General features: G+C 35.5%; 1 protein-coding gene across 1 annotated transcript in view; it reads left to right on the top strand.

Annotated features, from left to right (window-relative positions):
• Positions 1 to 22,071, top strand: part of LOC120532913 (receptor-type tyrosine-protein phosphatase delta-like) — a 468,738-nt gene that overhangs the window by 311,479 nt on the left and 135,188 nt on the right. The window contains 5 exon segments of the mRNA XM_039759401.1: positions 5,897 to 6,478; positions 11,166 to 11,299; positions 15,892 to 16,036; positions 18,129 to 18,434; positions 19,344 to 19,537. Of these exon segments, the coding sequence (XP_039615335.1) occupies positions 5,897 to 6,478; positions 11,166 to 11,299; positions 15,892 to 16,036; positions 18,129 to 18,434; positions 19,344 to 19,537 (1,361 nt within the window).

The following is a 22,071-nucleotide window of genomic DNA, read 5'->3' as shown; positions in this document are numbered from 1 at the left end:
TTGATATGAGACTGAATAGACAGTAAAGGGTTTTGACTAGGGATGGGTTTAAATAATTAATATATCAGCTGATGGTGCCTGCTCTAAATTCTACATTTAAAATCAGGAGCACATAATAGCATTTGAAATGCATTACCTTTGCACTCTCTGCTGAGTAATTAGATCAGCTCTTTTGAAAGTCACCGTCTGTTCAGTCACTACTTGCTATGTCCCCTTTCGCCACATAATGTTGGCAAAACGTAGATTTATTGATTTGCTGTCTGTGGACACTGTCAACTAATCAATTTTTTAAAACCATTTCTTAAAACAGTGAAAATAAGGAATTTAAAGGAGGTGATGTAGTTTTCCATTTGACTGGCCAATAATTTGTGTAGTAAACAGTAATAGTAAATTGTCACACTATTTCTGTGTGTTTTTAGCTAAACTCACCCATAGTTTGTTTATCTGTGTTGTTTGTGAGGCTACCATAGTCTTCTGTCTAATGTGGATGAAACAAACCAAAATTTTTAAAAGTTATACACAACCTGAATGAAAAAGTTGAACAAAAGGATTATTAACACGGTAGTGATGAAAAAATACTTCTTAATTTTAACTCATTTTGTGAGATTTATCAGCATGCCATCGTCAATAAGTAACTGTTTTAATTGCTTTTTTTTCCCTAGCATTTATAAAATATTAAGATGAGCCGGCACATCATTAAAAGTTGGTTTGTGCCATGTGCCAATGTATCCAAGATAGGCTTTACCCTCCTTGATTTCAATAAATGAAAGATTAAAAATCGTTTTGAAAAAAGACACTTAAATAAGAAAAAATATTAGGAACCCAAGCATATAGTGCATACAGCATTTTTCTTGATTTGCTTTTAAGAAATTTAGTGGGTAGGTTCATGAACAAGAACAACTTTTCAATTATAGGGTTTCTTTTTAAACAAGTGAGTTGTCCATTATTTAATAGGTTTTTTTGGGTATCTCCACTGTGACTACAGTCATTGCTTATACAGCAGTCTTGTGAACTTACCTGGGGATCACATAGCCTTAACAGCTGAGCCTGTCCTTTTGTTAGTCATGAGGTTGTTTAGAAAAGTCAAGCATTATCAATTTCTTAATATTTAAAACAAGTTTCATCTTGCACTCTCATCTATATATACAATGAATCCAACTTCATTAGGTAGGACTATTCATTCCATGTGTTTGACTGATAAAACATTATCATACTGTATGTCCAACTAATGCCATGTATAGCAAGCAGGACCGGAAAAAAATCTGAGGTCTGACGAACCTCTGGTTTCAGTTGATTAATGTGTTTCATAGTTATGTTTCACTGGAACAGAATTTGATTTTCAAACCAAATCATGCTTAAAGGCCATCAGAGTTGTTTGGATTTATTTTGCACCTTAATTTCTCCACAAATTAATTTGATCCACTAGATATAGAACAGTAAATTGTTAACAAAATTGAATTTGGCTTTAACTTTCTCATTTTTGTGTCAACTGTAAAAAATCAGTAACCCTTCTATTCATGCCTTTTTGTATTAAAGTGTATCATCTTTCACATTATATTCTTGTGACATTCTATGTTATACAGATTAGTCTTATTTATTCTGTAAGTAGTCAGTCCTTGCACTTACTGTTAGCTAGTTCAAGATCACAGGGATTTAGTGTCTGTCCTGTCAGCAATGGGTATGAAGACAGGAACCAAACCTGGGTAGTGTGTTAGTTCAGTGAATGTAACATACAGAACAGCCAGCATAAAATCTGTTGTGCAAGTCTGTTTCTGTTTTAATAACACTAACCTGAATTAACTAAGCAATATTTTGCTTATTTTTGAGACACCATAAACAAACAAGACCTGTAAATAAATCCACCTGACCAAATTTAGATTAAGCTCATTGTTATAAAGATCACACTGGCTAGAACTGACAAATGAAGTAACAACAACAACATTTATTTATATAGCACATTTTCATACAAAAAAAAAATGTAGCTCAAAGTGCTTTACAAAATGGAGAATAGAAAAATAGAGGACACAGTAAAAAATAAAAATAAGTCAACATTAATTAACATAGAATAAGTAAGGTCTGATGGCCAGGGTGGACAGAAAAAACAAAAAAAAAACTCCAGACTGCTGGAGAAAAAAATAAAATTTGTAGGGATTCCAGACCAATCTACCTAACATAAATGAAACAGTCCTCTTTGTATTTAGGGTTCTCATGGAAGGACTTGATGATGATGGTCACGTAGACTTCTGGCTTTCAGTCCATCAATGTTGGAGCATCATGATGCTTTGAGTAGGTGGTGGTGGTGCAGGAAAAATAAACAGAAGAGAGAGTTGGGGTCAGTACGGATTTTAGAGCCACTATGAATAGTTATTATGATGAATTGAACATAAAGAGTATCAGGATTAAGTTAAAGAGAAGTTAGGAGAAAGCCATGTTAAAGTAATGTGTTTTCAGCAGTGTTTTAAATTGCTCCACTGTATCAGCCTGGTGAATTCCTATTGGCAGGCTATTCCAGATTTTAGGTGCATAACAGCAGAAGGCCGCCTCACCACTTCTTTTAAGTTTAGCTTTTGGAATTCTAAGGAGACACTCATTTGAGGATCTAAGGTTACGATTTGGAGTATAGGGTGTCAGACATTCCGATATATAAGATGGAGCGAGATTATTTAAGGCTTTATAAACCATAAGCAAAATTTTAAACTCAATCCTGAATGACACAGGTAACCAGTGTAGTGACATCAGAACTGGAGAGATGTGCTCAGATTTTCTTTTCCCAGTTAGGATTCTAGCAGCTGCATTCTGCACTCGTTGCAAATGATTTATGTCTTTTTTGGGTAGTCCTGAGAGGAGTGCGTTACAGTAATCTAGTTGACTGAAAACAAAAGCGTGAATTAATGTAATGCATAATACATATAGATCTTCGAAATGCAATAGTTTAACATATATCACTCAAAAAGGGTAAGTATTTGAAACCTGTTTAGTCTGCACCCTATGAAAATGGTGCTTCTACAGAGCAGACAAAGCGTTCAAGAGTACAGCCAATTCTAAAATGTTTGAAAAGACAGCATACCCTGCCCTACAATTCCTTTTTCCACTTAGTGCCACTTTAATTAGATGTTTGTTGTAATTATTAGGTCTACCAATGTAAACCTATTAATATTAATAGTTGTATTTACTTAAGTAACAAATTTTAGTTTAGTTGTAGTTTAGTATTGACTATAATAATAAAGTCAAGCATTAAACATCCACAATAATTGTTATAAGATACTGACAGCTACGGAGCAACTTGACAACATATTCCAAAAAAATGTAAACTGTGTTAAAAAAATCTGTAAATGTAAGTTTTTCATAATATGATTAAATGCCTATTAAACCTGTTGAAGGTATGAGTAATACCTTAAACAATTAATAGTACAGGTCTGAAAAAGGTTAATAATGTTGCTTATTGTAAAATTAAGCTTTTTTTTGGCCATTTTTCAGGCATGTTTTGAAACATACTTAGTTCATATTATGTGTTTATAAATTGTATTATCTGTTTATAAATTGTAAATACTTCACATATTCACCATAAATAATGTGTCCGTCCACAAGCTGAATAGCCAAGTCCCACAGAAACCTAAATATAGTGAAATCACTTTAAGAAATGCCTAAACGTAGTTGCATTTTTGTTCCTTTTAACTGTTATGCAAAATAATGAAGTCTAATGGCTCTTTTTTGGCTGTAATGAAAGTACTTTACATACAGACATGGGTGGCACACATTGGTGGAGAGGGTAGAGCTGTGCCTAACTGATCCCATGTCTGTGTTGCATTTACACATTCTTCTCATGTCTACAAAGACTTTTGGAGTGCTCTAGTTTTCCTCACGCATCTTCCAAGACAAAATGGACCAGGTGAGTGTCGATTCCAAATTGATAATACTCTATGTGTGTGAGTTTCGGGGTCTGAGGAAGTGGGCCATTCAGTGACCTAGTATTCTGTCCAGGACTGTATTCTTTCTTGCACCCAGTATTGCGAGGATAGGCAATGGGCCCCCACAACCCTATATTAGACATATAATGTTAGAAGGTCTTTTATTGCACCATTCTTACTACAAGCACATAATTAATGGTCCTCGTTATGGTTACCAAGAAAAAGGTATGTTATTGTATAGTGTTTCATTAGTGACCAAGAAAAGTTATATTTTGAAAAGAATAGACCAAGAAGAACCCACTTATTATAACAGTGTGATGAATACAGTTTCACAATAGGAGTATCCAAAGCACTTAGCGTTGCCTGTACAAATAAATTGGCAAGAACTTTCTTTTGGAAACTTATCATGGCGAAACACAATCCATTAAGACACAAAATGATGTACTCTTAGACAAATTGTGTAATCCATTGAGACTATAAAACTGTTATCCAGATTAGTTGAGAAGAAAATGCTGTACTTTAAGATCACGCTTTGGCCTTTACAAAATTTTGTGTGTGCTGATGATAATGTCTTTGCCTCAATTCTAGCACACTCCTGCTGCTTGATGGGGATTGTAATCTCCATGTCAGTGTTTTTGATTTGTGTACTTACAGTGTGTTTGTAGACAGACCTGTTGAAACATATAGCAAATTTATCGTGGTTAAAAATTAGCTTCAAGCTTTCGTACTGTAATTAAGTCTTTTAAATTTTATTATAGAATGAAACCACATGATAGATAGCTCTTTAGTACTTACCCATAATTATGATGATAAATTAACTTAGTTCCTACGAAAGTGACAACAACAAATAAATTATCATGTGACTCTTTTATCCACAATATAAGCTGGAATCAGAGTTATGAATAATACTGGCCAGCATTCTTTTAATCATTTAATGTACAATGCATTAAAAATGACACCTAACCAATTAATATTAGCATTATTTGTATTATGTGGTAAGCATAATGACCTGGTCAGCAATGTGTTGCACTGATCTGTAAACCACAAGGTTGAAGGCTCAGTTCATAATGCTGCCTCCGTTTATAACTCTGAGCAAATCACTTTATCTAATAATGTCTCAGATGGAGTAAGAGGTAAACAAATGTACTGAACACTTTGTGATTTGTTTGTCACTTTGAATATATGCACAGTTATGGATATTAGTACTGCAGTCAATTTACTAGTGAAAAAATAGCAAAGCCATTAGGATTTAAATTGAAGTGAAAATAATGTGTAAATGTAATGGAGTTACTTAGCAAAATGTTTCTTCGGTGTGCTGATGTGTTGCTTAGTGTGACATTTGTGTTTTGTTATTCAGCCCGTGGTGCCTGTTGACGAGAACACAAGTATCTTGATCTGTGATATGGATTAAGGTGTAGGTCTTATATTTGTTGCAGCTTTATCATAAAGATGTGATGATGCCCTCACAGCTTGTGGATTCTTTAGTTCTGCTTCTGGAGCATATCGACTTTATGGGGCAATACAAGCAAAGGAGGCCATATATCAATATAATACTTTAACTATGACCGCAAGAAGCAACAAATTATGATGATAATAAAATGAGACTATAAAATTTGTGTTGAAATGAGGTGAAATCGATGTTCCTCTTGAAAACAAGTGCTATCAATGTGTAAAAAATACACTATTTATGAGCAAGTAAGAAAAGCAGTCTTGTTTTAAAATGAGTTATAGATACCATAATCCAACTATGTGTTAAGTATATTTATAAATTTTAAGTGTGAAAATATTACATTTATTTTATTTTATTGTACATACATAATATTTATACATACATACTGTATATACTGTACATACAGTATACTGTATATATATGCGGTACACATACAAATATATTGTATATACATTGTACTTATATGTAATATTTAAATTTTTAAACAGCTGTGGTTTTTATATTTTATTTTTTCTAAATGTCTATTTTTTTTTTTCAGCATTGCCAAAACCCCCTGGAACACCAGTTGTGACAGAAAGCACAGCCACTAGCATCACATTGACTTGGGACTCTGGAAACCCAGAGCCTGTTTCTTATTATATAATTCAGCATAAAGCTAAGCTATCTGAAGAAGGCTACAAGGAGATTGATGGGGTAGCAACTACACGTTACAGTGTTGGTGGTCTCAGTCCATACTCTGAGTATGAGTTCAGAGTGGTGGCAGTGAACAATATTGGGAGAGGCCCACCAAGTGAGCCAGTGGAAACAAGGACAGCTGAGCAAGCCCCTAGTACAGCACCTCGGCAAGTTACAGCACGCATGCTGAGTTCAAGTACAATCCTGGTCCAGTGGGAGGAGCCAGAAGAGCCTAATGGTCAGATCCAGGGATACAGGGTATATTACACTATGGATCCAAGTCAACATGTCAACAATTGGCAGAAACACAATGTGGGGGACACTCGCATCACAACAATCAGTGGTCTTACCTCACAGAAAACCTATCACATTAAAGTTCTGGCATTTACCTCAGTGGGCGATGGGCCATTGTCAAGTGACATTCAGGTCATAACAAAGACTGGAGGTGAGTTTTCATTAATTTTTATCTTGTATGTCACAGCAGAATACTATCTCTGAATGCACTGCGTATGGATGATGTGTAATACCATAAGACATGTTACACAAAATATTACATTACAGAGTAAAGGTAAAGGAGAGCTCCATACTTAAACAATGAAATTTTTACAAAGGACAGTGTAGCCTTTTTCTACGTACAGTGGATAGTCAACTAATCTAAATGGAATTATTCCTGTAATCAAAAGAAAACATATATTAATTAATGTGTTTGTACACTTATTCAAAGCAATGCAAAAGACCCTTATGTGTCCACCTGTAGTTGGTGGGCCCAGTGGAGGATAGGCTGCTTCAGGCTGTGCCCAGCTTGGTCCCACAGGTAAAGGCCTGACCACCAGGCATTTGCTGACGAGCTCCCACCAAGGCCTGGATCCAGGGAAGGGACTCAGTGTCTCTATTGTCCTTGATTTGACTATCCATGGAGGTCAATATGAACCACACTTAGTCTGGTCCTTCACTTTGATCTAATTTTCCTTGGGTGACCCTATTAGGAGAAATTGCCTCAGACAACATAACTTGTAGGATCATTCGGACACACAAGCCCCTCCACCAAGATTTGGTGGCGATTCACGGAACGGTTATTCAAAACATGCGTTTTTCATTTTTCCCAAAAATTTGCCATTTATCCTTCATTTATCATATTGCTATAGTATCTTATCTACAGTGAAAATAGGGCTCATATTTGTCTTGATCATCAACAGAGCCAAAATGTCAACAGTCTGTGAACTTTTGAAGTCTGCTGCATGCATTACTGTAGAAGTTACAGGAGTGTTTAATTAGTAGTAGTTTAGACAGGGGCAGTGTATTGTTTGTTCCATAAGAATCAGACAATGCTGTATTAATTTGTGTAAACCTAAACAGATTGGAATTTTTCTTCTAAGTAATATGCAAATTTTATCAGTTTCACTTTTAATTGCCAATTCTAGATTATTTTTATTTTTTACTGACAAGAATGTCTAACAGTGGATTGAGATTGTATTTTAATCCATATACATATACTCATTTGTATTTAGGTATTTTCTCCACTTTTGCCTACCACATCCCAAAGGTGTGCATGTTAGGTTAACTGTCCACATTTCAATTGGCCTAGAAACGTAAGTGCCCTGCGATGAACCAGCCCCCATAACACAGAATATGAGAGGGAAGTTATGTAAATGAATGGATTGGCTTTGTAGTATATGTAATATTTGCATATCTCCACACATACAGTATCTCCATCTTTCAATTTATACAGCCCTATTTATCCTGCTCATTGTCACAGGATTAAAATATCCATCCATCCATTTTCCAACCCACTGAATCCGAACACAGGGGTCTGCTGGAGCCAATCCCAGCCAACACAGGAACCAATCCTGGGCAGGGTGCCAACCCACCGCGTGCCAACCCACCACAGGACACACACAAACACCAATTTAGAGTCACCAATCCACCTGTGGGAGGAAACCGGAGCACCTGGAGGAAACCCACGCAGACACGGGGAGAACATGCAAACTCCACACAGGGAGGACCCGGGAAGCAATCCTGGGTCTCCTAACTGCGAGGCAGCAGTGCTACCACTGCGCCACCGTGCCACCCGGATTAAAGTATATTTATTATATATAGTATGCATATCAGAGAAAATCATTTATATCATTTGTTCTTCCAAATGTCAAATCAATCCAATTAATTCTTATACAAGCTCAGAGTGTTTACACATATTTACAACTGTAATACAAAAACAGTAAATTATTGAACAAAAACATTTACACACATAAGCACACAAAGTGATAAAGTTAAACACACAGTAAAACTGAAATGAATCTCAATTAAAACAGGACACCTAAATGAGCAGTTTCTATATTGCTGTCTCATTAAGCTTGAAATATATGAGTGTTTCTGAGCTGAATTAATGTCTGAGAAAAGCAGGTAAGCCAGACAATAACTAAAAAGTACAGAATAAGGCAGATATTGTATTGTGTGACGTCTAATCTTTGGACATGTCACACATTACTTGCTATTCCAGTAACCAGTTTATTTCAACTAAAAATTTCTGACCACTTCACATTTAAAGACTGTGTGCTGACCTTCCACCACAGTCATCCTCAGCTCTTCTTGTGACAGCTAATAATGTACTGCCTGACGCAGTGCCACTGTATGAAGGGTTAATGGGCCTTGACAAGTAACAGCTGCAGTTGCTGCACCTTTTTTGAAATTTGTTTCATTCTGTTGTGGTACTTGAAACAAAAGACATCAGTCAAGCAAGCTTCTGTTTGGAGGATGGAGTCTTTTGGATCTAGAATACCCAAATTCCGTATTCCTCATCACTGCTTTATATGAATTGTACTTCCAGGTAAGCATTCATTGGTTATCAGCTCTCATGCACACAGAATCCTCCATTACGATTAAAGAGTAAGTCATGGACTAGTTGGATTGAGCTGTTGGGCATATCACACTATGTGACTGGCCTCATGGGAGTATGCTGCTGTCTTCCTCTGACTCACTAAGATTATTTAAATGAAAGCTATGACTGAAAATTTCTGGAAAAGTCATGCAAGGTGACATGGTCTTAACAATGATCACCAGTGATTTGTTACTGAATCACTTGGTTTCAATCACTATATGATGAGGAAACTTTCTGTAATTATTATTTTCTTAAAGCCAAGAGAACAGAATTTTACTTTTTGGATTTTTTCAAATCTGCTTATTTTTAGTTAAATAGGATCTTTTTTAAATGAAACAATGCAGATCAGAAGGTTATGAAGAACTGAAATGAAGATAAGTCACATAAGAGAATAAATAAATCGTGTCATTATATAACAGTATGTGATACCATGAAGCTGGTGTTTCCACCTTTATGGTAACTGAATCATTTGCTTCACAGTGTTAATCCAAATTTATATTCTAATAGCTTTTTCTAAAAACAGTGTTTAGTAACTTTAAAGAAATAAAACTTTGAATAAAAAAGAAACATAACTTTAAAAGCACTGTTACCAGCTTACTTTGCTGAACATCTGCAACAGTCTACAATGTTTGAGCACTTGATTTTCACATACTTTTGTAGAGGTATGCTGCTACAGTACCACCATAACTACACATTGATTTTGGGGGTGGCTGAGCTATAAAATTGAAGGGTCCCCTTTAATTAACAATCTTCAGAGAACATGGCCAGGCTTTATATGGTTTGTTTTTTTTTTGTTTCTGTGCACAGTGTGCCCCTTGAACATTCCTTTGGGAAAGTGGGCATACTTTGGTATAAAAATAGATTTGGGTTTGAGTTGTAGATATATTGCCCATTCACATCTGTGTTACAGAAATCATTATGGGGTGGTCTAAACACATAAAAACACCATCCCCCCACTTCCCCTGCTGTTCCACTTTATTGAGCTAGTATAAAGGCTGCTAACCTGCCACTGAGATGTGATCAAGGCTATTTATAATTCTCAGTGTGTGGCATCCTTTTTTCTCCAGCTAACTTGACAGGTACAGTAGATAAATTTCTATCATGCCTGGAGGGATGCATAGGTGGAAAAAACATATAAATGCCATTACACATATTTAAAGAGCCTTTACTATACTTTATGCTGAGTTTTTTTGCCTAAGTGAACTGTGTTAGTTTGGCAGCTTAGATAATTGTAATACACACTAATGTATTTTGGGTATAAATGCAGTTATTCTATTTCATCCATTATGATCACCTTCAGCAAAAAATCCTTAAATCCATATATTGAACTTTAGTCTGGTACAGTACTAATCTTGTTGACTTATAGGAGGGAAGTATGACTGAAAATTTTCAAACTGCTTTATAAAGATTAAAAAAAAACATTTTGCCTAATGGCCATTCCAGACCACTCTGCCAGTGAGCTCTATAGGGCAAGTAATCTATTTAGTGTGCCTCAAGATAAATTTTATAGTTGTGTTTCGGTGGTATTAGATTTTAACTTATACAAAATATTTTCAAATGACTGATCTTATAGAAATAATACAAAAGTAACTACCATTATTGCATTGACTGTAAAGTTTATGACTGATTTCAAGCTGTGTAGTCTCAAGCCTGGAAAACATGACATGTGGCAGTGGGACTAAATAAGTGACAAGGAGGACTATAGACACAATTTTGGAATCCACATACTTCAGACCTGACAGTTTGAAAAAAAAAATCCCTGCACAAAAACACTAATGGTGGTCTGTTGCAAATATTTGCAAAGGAAAACTGAATAACACTGTCTGCTTTAACATTAAATTGAGCGAATTAAGGCTTTGTGCGTTCAGTGGCCATTTACAGCTGTTGTTAAAATGAATCTCACCATGTAGCATATTGCTTTTCATGGTTTGTTTTAAAACACCTTTGATTACCTAATTTTCCTTCAAACAAATCATATACTGTCCTTGGAGAACAAGAAGTCGAAGCAGTATTTCAGAGGATGGGTGCTGTGATAAATTGATGCTTTGCTCTTATGAGTGAAAACCTGTCATTTTCTGTTTTCTTCTTCAGAGTTGTTTAACTCATCACTCTTTGATTTTTCTGTGTTGCTAGCCTCTCATGAGGAATGCTTTGTATTTGTCTTGCTCATTTCCTTTCACCTGCATTTTGTAACATAAAGATTTAAGGTAATAAAAATTGGTACTTCTTATAACCTTGACTTCTTTTGTTCCATTAGTTCCAGCTCAGCCAACCAACTTCAAGGCCGAAGCAAAATCAGAAACCAGCATTTTGTTGTCATGGACACCCCCCAAAGCAGATGCCATTCTTGACTATGAACTTGTTTACAAAAAAGGAGAACAAGGAGAAGAGGTGAATAACATATAACCACAAGCTTAGTATGGTGGTACAATGAATCAACTTGCTTTATACTCTGCTTGTCATGGTTTACCCAGTTGTAATGAACTTCTATTTTAAATCTTACTGCTTATACAGAATTTTCCTTTCAGGCAAAAGTCAGTAAGTTAATAAGGGTTACAGAGTGAGTAATTTCCACATGCAATCATGTACATCTGTTACAGTAATGAGAAAGACACACTATGGTAACAACCCTGGTAACAATTTAAGGAGTATTTCCATTGGATAAATTGCATAATCAGTTCCATTTTCATGAGAACAATGAGGAGAATTAAAAAGGGGCAGTAGAAAATACATGATATGTACATATTCAGTGCACTGAAACAACATAAAATGTCCGCATTGTAAATGAAAAGCCTCCTCCTGGAATCTCTGCATGCCCTGAATGATGCTAAGAAGTCTCACATATTAGAAGTTGTATTTTAATTATAGTAATTTATACATTGGAGGGTAACATGGAAGGGAACACAAAGTGTTGGCTCCATTGTATTGGGCAGCTGGCCTATCTTTCCTGTGGTGGCTATCCCACTTGCCCCGTCCTAACAGCACTACACCAGAGTATTCACCATGTCTGTCTTTGTTTCTCTGTTTTATCTCTGGCCTCTTCACGTTTTCTGTTTGTTAGAACTTTAATCCTACCTCTCAACTCAAGCATGGCTCAAGCCCAACCACCCTTCAAAACTCATTTTGACTCCAGCAGCATACTTTGGCACAAGAAATACAAGGCTCGAGCTCCCTCTAAAAGTTTTGATGCCCCCATAAGCCAAGCATATCTCTTAAAAGCTTGTTCCTCATCCAACTGACCGGCGAACTGCCAACTGTTGTGTGTCCTCCTAGGCCTTATTCTCTTGCTTACATAGTCAGGCAATCTTGGTGTAAGTATTTCAAACTTCCTTCCATCTTTTCATACACTGTTTTATTTTGGTGCTCTTGGAGGCTTCACATTCAAAATCAACTGTGCGGCTCTCTGGTGACTCATCTCACAATGGCTTGCAGATTCAGTGTGCAGCCAGACCTCTATTTATTTGGATGGCACCAAATAAATACCAGTCATATTAGCAGTCAGTCCATAAATCACAGATTATAATAATCAGTAAAATATGTCTTTGTAAATAGTCTTTTCAGGGTGTTCTCACCATTTAGACGCATGGTTGTCTTAGATCTGTAGCTCAAAGAGCCCAAATCTGTTAGCCATCTTCACTGATGTAGATCAGAACATGTTTCCCAGGAATTCAAATCAGCCAGCTATGTTTATCAAAGCAAAATTAGCGCATTTTCATTATTTTTGATTGTTGACCATTATTGAGTGATAATATTTTTGTATGCCTTATGCTCAATGAGAAAAATTGTTCCTCTTTCTGGCAAATAAAATTGTACCAAGTGCATTGTAGGACAAAAATATATATAGCATACAGGCAAAAATCTTTCAGTCTGCATAATACAACTTAACGGTAGTACTGTACATTATATTTCCCATTGCAGGGTCATTGACCTAATTTCAAATGGATGTAAGTAAAATGTTAAACGAATTTGCAAATATTTTGAAGAAATATATTTGACAAATATGATAAATACAAAGACAACAAGAACAAAAGTTGCATTTTTCCATGTTACCTTAAAATTTTATGCCCATAGGTAAATACAAGATTCCTCGCATTCTATACAATGCTAATATGGACCTGAAAAGTGCAGCATATACTAAATGATAACCTACAGTAAAAATCAAAGGTAACACAATACAGTGTAACATTAAACACTTAAATACACTTGAAAAATAACAATTACAGTTAATCACAGATAATGAGTTAAATTTACTTACTTTGAGAAGATGAAGAGTCTTGCTTTGGAGACTGGAGGCTTTCAGGAAGATGTTATTTTAATTGGAAGAAGAGGAGCAGTGATGAGCAGAATTATTACGTTTTTCGTCTTCTTCTCCTCCTGGGAAAACTTCAGACGCTTCTTACAGACCTTTGCAAACTGTAACACTATAACAGTGTTAAATCAATGTGGGTGTTCTTAAAGCCTCATACACACCGCACAGTATTGAATTGTATGATTCACTCAATGTTTCTTTGTTAACTTCATTTATTCTGCTGTAAAGGTCTATACAATCCCATTCTCACCATTGTCTTTTTATCATTAATTTTCCATTGTGTCTATGCATTAGATACATTTTATGTTTTAAAAAAGTTATTGTGAAATGTTTTCCATTGCTTTTCACCATCATCAGCATTCTGGGTATAAATCAAGACATTGTGGGAAAAGTCCAGTTCATATTTGTCACGTAATAGATGGAATAGCTGATCACATGTCATGTTATAGCAGGGACTAATTGGTACAGTGAATATGTCTATATATGTGTGTGTATATATGTATATACTGTATATATATATATGTGTGTGTGTGTGTGTGTGTAAATATATATATATATATATATATATATATATATATATATATATATATATATATATATATATATATATATATATACATTTCTCTATGGTATTAATGATGTCCATCTGATCTAATATTCATATACAGAGATATTAATTGATGTATATATACAAATAGGAGGATACATTTAAAGAAGGCTAGACAGGCAAAATGTTTTGTCTCTAACCTTTCTTTCAGTTTTCAGTATTTGTTCTATGTCACTTTGTTCTGTTTTACTTGTATTTACAGTACTGTATATGGTTTGCCTATAGTTATTCCATTTTTGTTACCACATACAAGAGACATACGTTGGTTTAATTGGGAACTCTTAATCTGGCCTGGTGTGAGTGAATGTGGACTGCATTTCAGCAAGGTCACCATGGAAAATGAAGTCACCCCACCCACCCCCTCAAATATACTTACTAGTTAGATAATAAACTTAATCCACCTACAATACTCCCACAAAAAGTATATAATCTGAACAAACAAACTAATATATAAATGAATTCCACTTTAAAACAAACACACAAAACAAGCATTAGAAGCAATAAAATTATGTAAATTCTTAACCACTTTTGTTTGATCCCCGCCACAAAAAATATATTTTTATTGAATTTTGCAAAATGAAAATCATCTCTTTCACTCATCCCACACACTTGTCTAAATAACTAAGCACTTATAAACTAAACCTGCAAGCTAAAAAAAACGGCTGCTGTTTTAACTGAGCAAGTGTGGTGTAAACTTGAGAGATATTTACACGTACTACATGTGACTGACACCTTAATATAATTTCAGAAATTAACATTATGCAAAATAACAAATAAATATTTATACCATACGATATGTGAGAGTCATGATTGGCTGTATCATTGATCCATACTTTGGAAATGCACATGCTTTATTTTGAAGCTTGAGACATCACAGTGTATCAAGGGGGTGCAAGGTGTATATAAATATACAAATAAGACACCTGGTGTATGGAATTTGTAAGAGTTATATTTTCATTTTTTCTGTAATTATTTTGTAATATTAAAAAAATACTTGTTGCATAAAAATGATGCCCTGACTAAAGCGCCATCCTAGGCGATCACCTTATCGCCTCACCCCACACGCTGGCCCCAAATGCGAGTATTCTCTGTGAAAGGAGTGTTATCCTTTTCCATGACTGATTCTTCCTCAGTGGTGCTGACTTAGGCTCTAGCTTCATGTAAACCTCATTAAACTAAGCAGGATAAGAAAATTGATGGATTCATTAATGGATAGACGGATATATTAACTGCACCATTTTTTTTTCATTTAATTAATTTTAATTGATTAAGTGAATCATTATACATTTCACATTCCATTTTTATGTCTCATATTGTTTTTTGAAGCAAGAGATAGGTGGTGAATTTTAACATTATCTTTCAAAATAAAGCATCATTAGTAGCTAGTCAGATAAAACTTGCCGTCTCTTAGTGGCACAACATGTCACTACAATCTGAAAAATATAATTTTGCACTCTCTGGAGAGTGTTTGACCACCAACTCACATTATATCACCTTGATCTTGAGCTCAGAATCTTCCATTGGACATACTCATTCAGCCCCACTAACTTGCTTATGCTGTCACATATTCTAGGAAGATCAATTGAGTTAATTAAACATTAATAAACATACTATCTAAATGCCTCTATGATAACACTGAAGATATTGCAAGTGGCACCTCAGACTAAGCAGTGCAGCCAAAGCTTGTTAATTCACAGCCAATCCATACCTTTTATCTAATTTAAAGTTGTTGAGCTCTAAAGTGATGCTGAATCAGCTAGCCACTTCACAAGGGAGGAAGATAACATCTGATAGTGCTTTCCTGCATTACAGACACTCTTGTGTTTGGGAATATGTCATATTGACCCCAGACAGTGCAGAAAAGGGATCATAGAAGTTGATTGTAAACCAAATTAAATTGTACATACAGTATTATGACTGCATTTATGCTATTTTATGACTAAAACTGACAAAGTAATATTTTATCTATATTGTGATCAAATTTTCAAGATAATGTTATACATTAAATAATGATGTTATTTACATGGATAAAATAAATGACTTTTTTTTACTTTCTTTCTTTTCTAGCAACGTGTCACCTTTAAGGCTGACACATCCTACTTATTACAGGGCCTGAAACCCTTCAGTACCTATTTCTTCCGACTAGCTGCCCGCTCCACATATGGCCAAGGCGCGGCTACAGCTGAAATATCAGCTGAGACCCCACAGACACGTAGGTCTTTTTCTTTAAATACTTTGACTTTGCAGTCTCTTCTTCTATTTGTGACAGCTGTCACAAAAATCTGAGAAGGTGGCAGCAATTAATACATCCAGTATGGCAGAAGCAGAAAGCATTCCTTTTTTGAATTATTCTTTGAAGAGTTAATTTGCTGAGTCACTTAAGGTCACCACATGCAGGAATATCAAAGTTTTTTTTTTTATGTAGTTTTATACAGATTACTAATTTAGTATTTTCATTTAACCCAGCTGTTTTGTAATGGAAATGTATCTGTACTTTAATATAGCTGCTTTATAGCGCCCCATGATTACAGCCTTATCTGCATGTGGACAGCTGCTTCAAGTAAAGAAACTTACTTGTTTGGCACATTTCAAATAAAATTAAATTCTAATGCATGCTAGCTTTTCCATTTAAATGGAAGGCAAGCAGCCTTTGAAAAGGGAATGCTACAACTGCTGTTTAAAGCATTGATCAAAACAACATGTCAGTGAAGCCAGCTTCTCCAGTCAGGATTGTTCTTGCTTCTTGCTGCAGTAAAGATGAAAGCATGGACATTCCTCAAGAAAATGTTACTATTAGAAATCAATAGGCAAGGCTGCCCAGTTTTACCACAAAAATAAAAGTATACACAAGCTATGGGCTTCTTTAACAAAAGTCATTAAATGACAACATTTGCTCTTGAGGTCTGGCATTTACTTTACTTCTAAAACTGCTAAATTTGATAAAATATTCACTGTCTAAGATAGCCATCTCCCTATGCCTTTGTGCCTTCACAAAATGTAAAGCCTTGTCTCTTGATACTTATCCTCAAGTCTGTTATAACCTGATGCAGTGACTGAGCTTTCTAAGGAAGAAAACAAACATTGGGCACAGGATTTTGCCAGATTATTTACATTTATGATTCTGATCAACTCTGTTTATACACTTCAAGACAGCTCAAGCACTTGTATTCACTACTCAGTACAAAAGCAAAATTTAAAAAGCTGCATACCCAAACAGACCTCAGACCTATCCGAAACATGGCTGTGTTGGTATGGATTTTGTTTTTATTAAGCACAAAATTATATTAATTGTAATAATGCTATAGGAAAGAAAATTGTTTTGGCTCATTGGTGTGTTATTTTTAAAATCGCCCTAAATCTGAGGTCTGTTTTAAGCAGCGGCTTACAGGTGAGTACCAGAAAAAGTCAAATTTCTTTCAAGTCTTACCTCATCTTGGTAGGTAAATATTGGTTAGACACACTAATAGAGTATTTATTCAATAGAATGCTGCATGCTTCCTTGCTACAGATATACTTAAGATGACTCATATTGCTTTCTTTAATTACAGAAAGTATGAGGTAGAAATGTAGGCTTTTACCACAAAGCCTCCACCATGTTTAAGTTACAAGACAAATTTTTCATTTCGGACTATTGGATTCCACTAAAGTATTTATATTACCCAAAAATACTTTTTTGATTTGTGGTAAACCGCCTATCTCTATCAGTAGTATTGCATACACTGAGCCCATGGTACTCGTGTTGGGAAAATGTACACTTATAATGTCTCAAAGTAAGGCACCTTTTGTTTAGTGAATCCAAAGTCAATGTTCTGTTGTAGCCTGAACTACTTTATGGTTTTTGTAATGCTGATGGAATCTTATTGGAAAAGTTGTGAGGTTCTTTTTGCTGCTGCTCCAGGGGGTATGTAACTCAGGGGTACGCATTGTAATGTTTTATATTTTAAGGTAAGTATGTCCATTGTCAAGGTCTTGTTTGTAAGACATTGATTTCCCCCATACCATATCCTCAGTGTGTGGTTTTTGTGTACTCATAATTTTAGTTTTCCCATTTAAATAAGCCAAGGTATTGGTCTTATTTTTGATTTGTTTTTGTCATTTTAATAACTCATTGCATTTTGTTTTATTTTAAAAAATATATTTTTTTATTTTACGTTTTCTGTTTTCTTTTTATTTGTTTGTTTGTTTACATCATCATCATCATCTAAAAATCCCTTCTCACCCAACTGTCTCTGAACCCTCCCCAAAAAAAAATTATGAAAAAATGAATTGCCAAAATAAACAAAAAATCCCAAAAAACCCTTCAGAGCCCTCGGCTCCCCCGCAAGACATCAGGTGCACAAGCCCCAGCTCCACCAGCATTCTGGTAAGTTGGCTGCCACCACCAGTGGAACTGCAGAATGGAATTATTACCAAGTATTCTATCCAGTATGCTGCCATCGACGGAGAGGATACCAGTCCCAGGCAAATCTCAGACCTTCCCCCTGAAACCTCACACTACCTCTTGGAAGAGCTGGAAAAATGGACAGAGTACAGAGTGACAGTGAGCGCCCACACAGATGTTGGACCTGGCCCAGAAAGCTTACCCCTGCTTCTTCGCACCGACGAGGATGGTATGTTGGCTCCTACTGCTCCAGTAGGCAACTAGCAGTCTAGAAAAACACACGTACTCTTCTTTTAACCCTAACCTCTCCACCTTTACCCTTCCAACACCACCCAGCGTTTTCACTTGGGCTTCTTGCATTGCTATTAATTTTCTGATCACACCATAGTAAAAATAGCACCAAGCATAGCCAGCTCTGTCTATGGCATTTAGTTTTCATTTCCCAATGTAAACTATACCCCAGAAAGCTGCATTAAGGTGGCTAAATGTATTTTTTCCTTTTTGTTTTTCTCTTCTTTTTTCTTGATTACTGAGCGCCTACTGAAGCTCAAAGTTAAAGATCCAGCATACCATGAAAAAGATTTGTTTCTTAGATCCAGCTTAATTTTTTTATTCTTGATCTTGGTTTTTTCAAAATTTTGTAAGCTGAAAAATGGATCTTTTCTCACTGTTGATCTTTCAGTATTTTTATATTTGACTAAGACTCCCCTTAGTAAAATACAATAATTCGGCATTCAATGGACACTTTTTTCCCCTTCCTCCAAAAGCATTCTTTTTCTTCTTCTTTTCTTCTTGTCTTCTTCTTCAGATCTGTTTTTAAACAGTTTCACTGCCAAACTATTCTTAACTGTTCAGGGATGCTTTGAACATCAAAGCATCTTCCTTGGCTTTTTCTTGCATTTTTCAGACAATTTGCATTTTTTTAATTTCATTTTTTACTCCACTGATCACTTTTTTGATGTCTTTGCAAATGTTAGCTCAGGTGTCAAACCTTTTTTGGGTTTTTATTTTTTTTTTCTTCCATTGTTAAGATATTGATGTCATTTTGCACTGTATTTTTTTTTAACTGGCTTCAAGGCTGGGCAGGAGGGGTCAGTGCAATCTTGACCTTTTGTTTTATCCCATGATGTTCTTCCAGTTCCCAGTGGTCCCCCTCGCAAAGTTGAGGTGGAGGCTGTCAACTCCACTTCAATAAAAGTGACTTGGCGCTCGCCGGTCCCCAACAAGCAACATGGTCAGATCCGAGGCTATCAGGTACATTATGTGAAGATGGATAATGGAGAACCAAGAGGTCAACCTTTGATCAAGGACGTCATGCTTGCAGATGCACAGGTAATTTTTTAAGCTATTATTTCAACTTAATGTGTTCAGACTGTAAACATTTCTTCACTCATTTTCAAATAGTTTAACTATTTTCAAATTTCAACATACATCAATATTTTACCTGGTAGTACTTATAAAATGTAAATGTACAAAATTAGCTGTTGTTTGTTGAAAAAAACAATTACATTGTATTAAGATCATACTATTATAACATTACTATATTTTTGAGATGCTAATAGCCTTTCCTAAATAATGCTTACAATTACATTCAGCACAGCATCTCTTTTAAGTTCAGTTTACATTTTAGTTTCAGATAATATGCTGTTTAAAGAATGGCTTGTGTTTTACACATCACATAGTTAAATTACAAAACACGAGGTACACTAAAACATTTGTGTTAAATGTATCTTTATTTAAGAGGTTTTTACAGCTGGTATGATGTATGCATACTTTTGCTGATACTGATGAATTCTTTATGAAATATTTTCCACAACTTGTCAGTCATGTACATGTATTTTGATAGTCGAGATATGCTGTGCTTCGTGTTAATGTGATTCTGTAAACACTATAAGGATTGAGAGACTCCTTTAACAGTTACTTGTGTCTTGAATTTAGGCAGTTTCTTTTTCTTTCCTTTTTACAACTAAAATTTTAGGAGGCCTTTGAAAAATTATCCTAAGTAGGTGAGAAGACCTAAACAGTTTTCAGACTGAAAGTTGAGGTGTCTATGGATGCCTCAGAGTTGAATATTCTAATGGCAATAAAGAAATTTTAGAGGTAACAATATAGGACCACATGGAGAATTTGTGCATTCTAGAGGTAGAGGCCCTCTAAGAGACATTTGTAAGGCACAGCCATACTGTAGTTGCAGTGTGGTGATAATTAGTGAGCTCTTTCTTAATTAAAAACATGTCTTTAAATGTCATATTGAGGAAGCAAGGTCAGGTCATTTTTTACAAGTTAATCTGCTGGTTGTCAGTCACCATTTTCTTCTGAATGTATCTTATCTGCTCAAATACTTAAAAGGACTTTTAATGTCTATATTGGATCTTCACAATTAAATGTTGCATGTGCTATACATTGAGCTGCTTTTCTGTCACATTAGAGTGCAGATATGTTTCCGCGTGAAGTAAATTCGCTGCATCATCCTTGTACCTGCCTGCTTACCTGTGGGAGATTTGCTGACTCGTTGCAATTAACTGTTTGCTTAATTTTAAAGAATGAATGCTGGCAGAGTAAATCTGCTAATTTGGTGCAACATTTTGCTTATTTAATGGAGTGTAAATTGTGACAAAACACCAGTTCTTGCCTCGAATATCTTCTTTAACATACTTTAGTGCAGGGGTCCTCAACTCCGGTCCTGGAGGGCACCAGTAGCTGCAGGTTTCATTTTCTTAATTAGTGACCTGTTTTGCTCCTAATTATCTTCTTTTGAATTAATTTTATTTGGCGTGCTCTTGAAGACTCAGACACCTTAATTGTTTATTTTCCTTAATTAGCAGCCAAACAATAATGAGATACAAAATGAGCAAAATCAGGACGAGGAAACTGTGTCCAATATACAGTACCTGAAAATAAAGAAAGGTGAAGGTCTCAGGAATGTTAATCTGTTCAGGTCTGAAAAATATTTTAATAGTACTCTTAGAAAAGAAAAAATCAACAGTTTCAGAAATGTATGTTATTGCACAGTGAGAACAGGAACAAGCCGTGCAATTAAAGAACGGGTTGGAGTGAAATTGGTCAGAGTTTGAGGCCCTGACTTAGTTGGTCTTCTGTTGGCTCACTCACTTCACGTTTCATTTCTGTTTAAGGAAAGAAATGAAGCAACTCAGAAGAACAATGAATAAATTCAGGGGATCAGATCTTAAAAAACAAGTCAATTAAAATGAATTCAAAAGAAGTTAATTAGCAGCAAAACAGTGTACTATTTAAGTAAAGGGTTAGAATGAAAACCTGCAGCCACTGGGGCCCTCCATGACCAGAGGTGGGGACCCCTTCTTTTGTGTTTTTGTTATATTATAGTGTTGTCCTTTTGAGACATGAAATAAAGTGCCAGAGCTCTGGTGACTTTCACGCTCATGAACTAAACTTCAGTTACCAAAGTGATCAAAAGTTAAAGCTTTGTCTTCAAATGGATTTTCTCGCTCTGTTTTAAATTATTGGACAAATTGATGTCCATTTATGCATTGGAGTAAGCTGAAGCATTCCACCCTTGTATTTACACTTTCCTTAACATTTTAAAGAAAGACTGCCCTTCATGCAAAAATGCTCTCAGTCTGCTGAGGTGTGTAATATAGACAGTGTTGACATCTGAATGATTTTTATCCACTGAATATAGGCTTTTCCAGAAGTGTGACTTGTGCTTTGAAAAAGGAATTTTGGTGTAGCATTATTCTGGCCATGGATAAAAACCTCATTGCTGCATCCATCAGCTTCAGTGTTTTCCATGTACTGGCGTTGTTAAAAGATTTTCACATAATGGTTTGTGTCCCAAGAGTGGCTTTCTACACTAAGCCTGTGCAGTGTGTGGCTGTCATAAAGTG

The sequence above is a fragment of the Polypterus senegalus genome, chromosome 7 (genome assembly GCF_016835505.1).
Source record: "Polypterus senegalus isolate Bchr_013 chromosome 7, ASM1683550v1, whole genome shotgun sequence".
NCBI classification, from domain to species: domain Eukaryota; kingdom Metazoa; phylum Chordata; class Cladistia; order Polypteriformes; family Polypteridae; genus Polypterus; species Polypterus senegalus.
The sequence above is the reverse complement of the archived record's forward strand: the minus strand, read 5'-3'. Positions and strand labels throughout refer to the sequence as shown.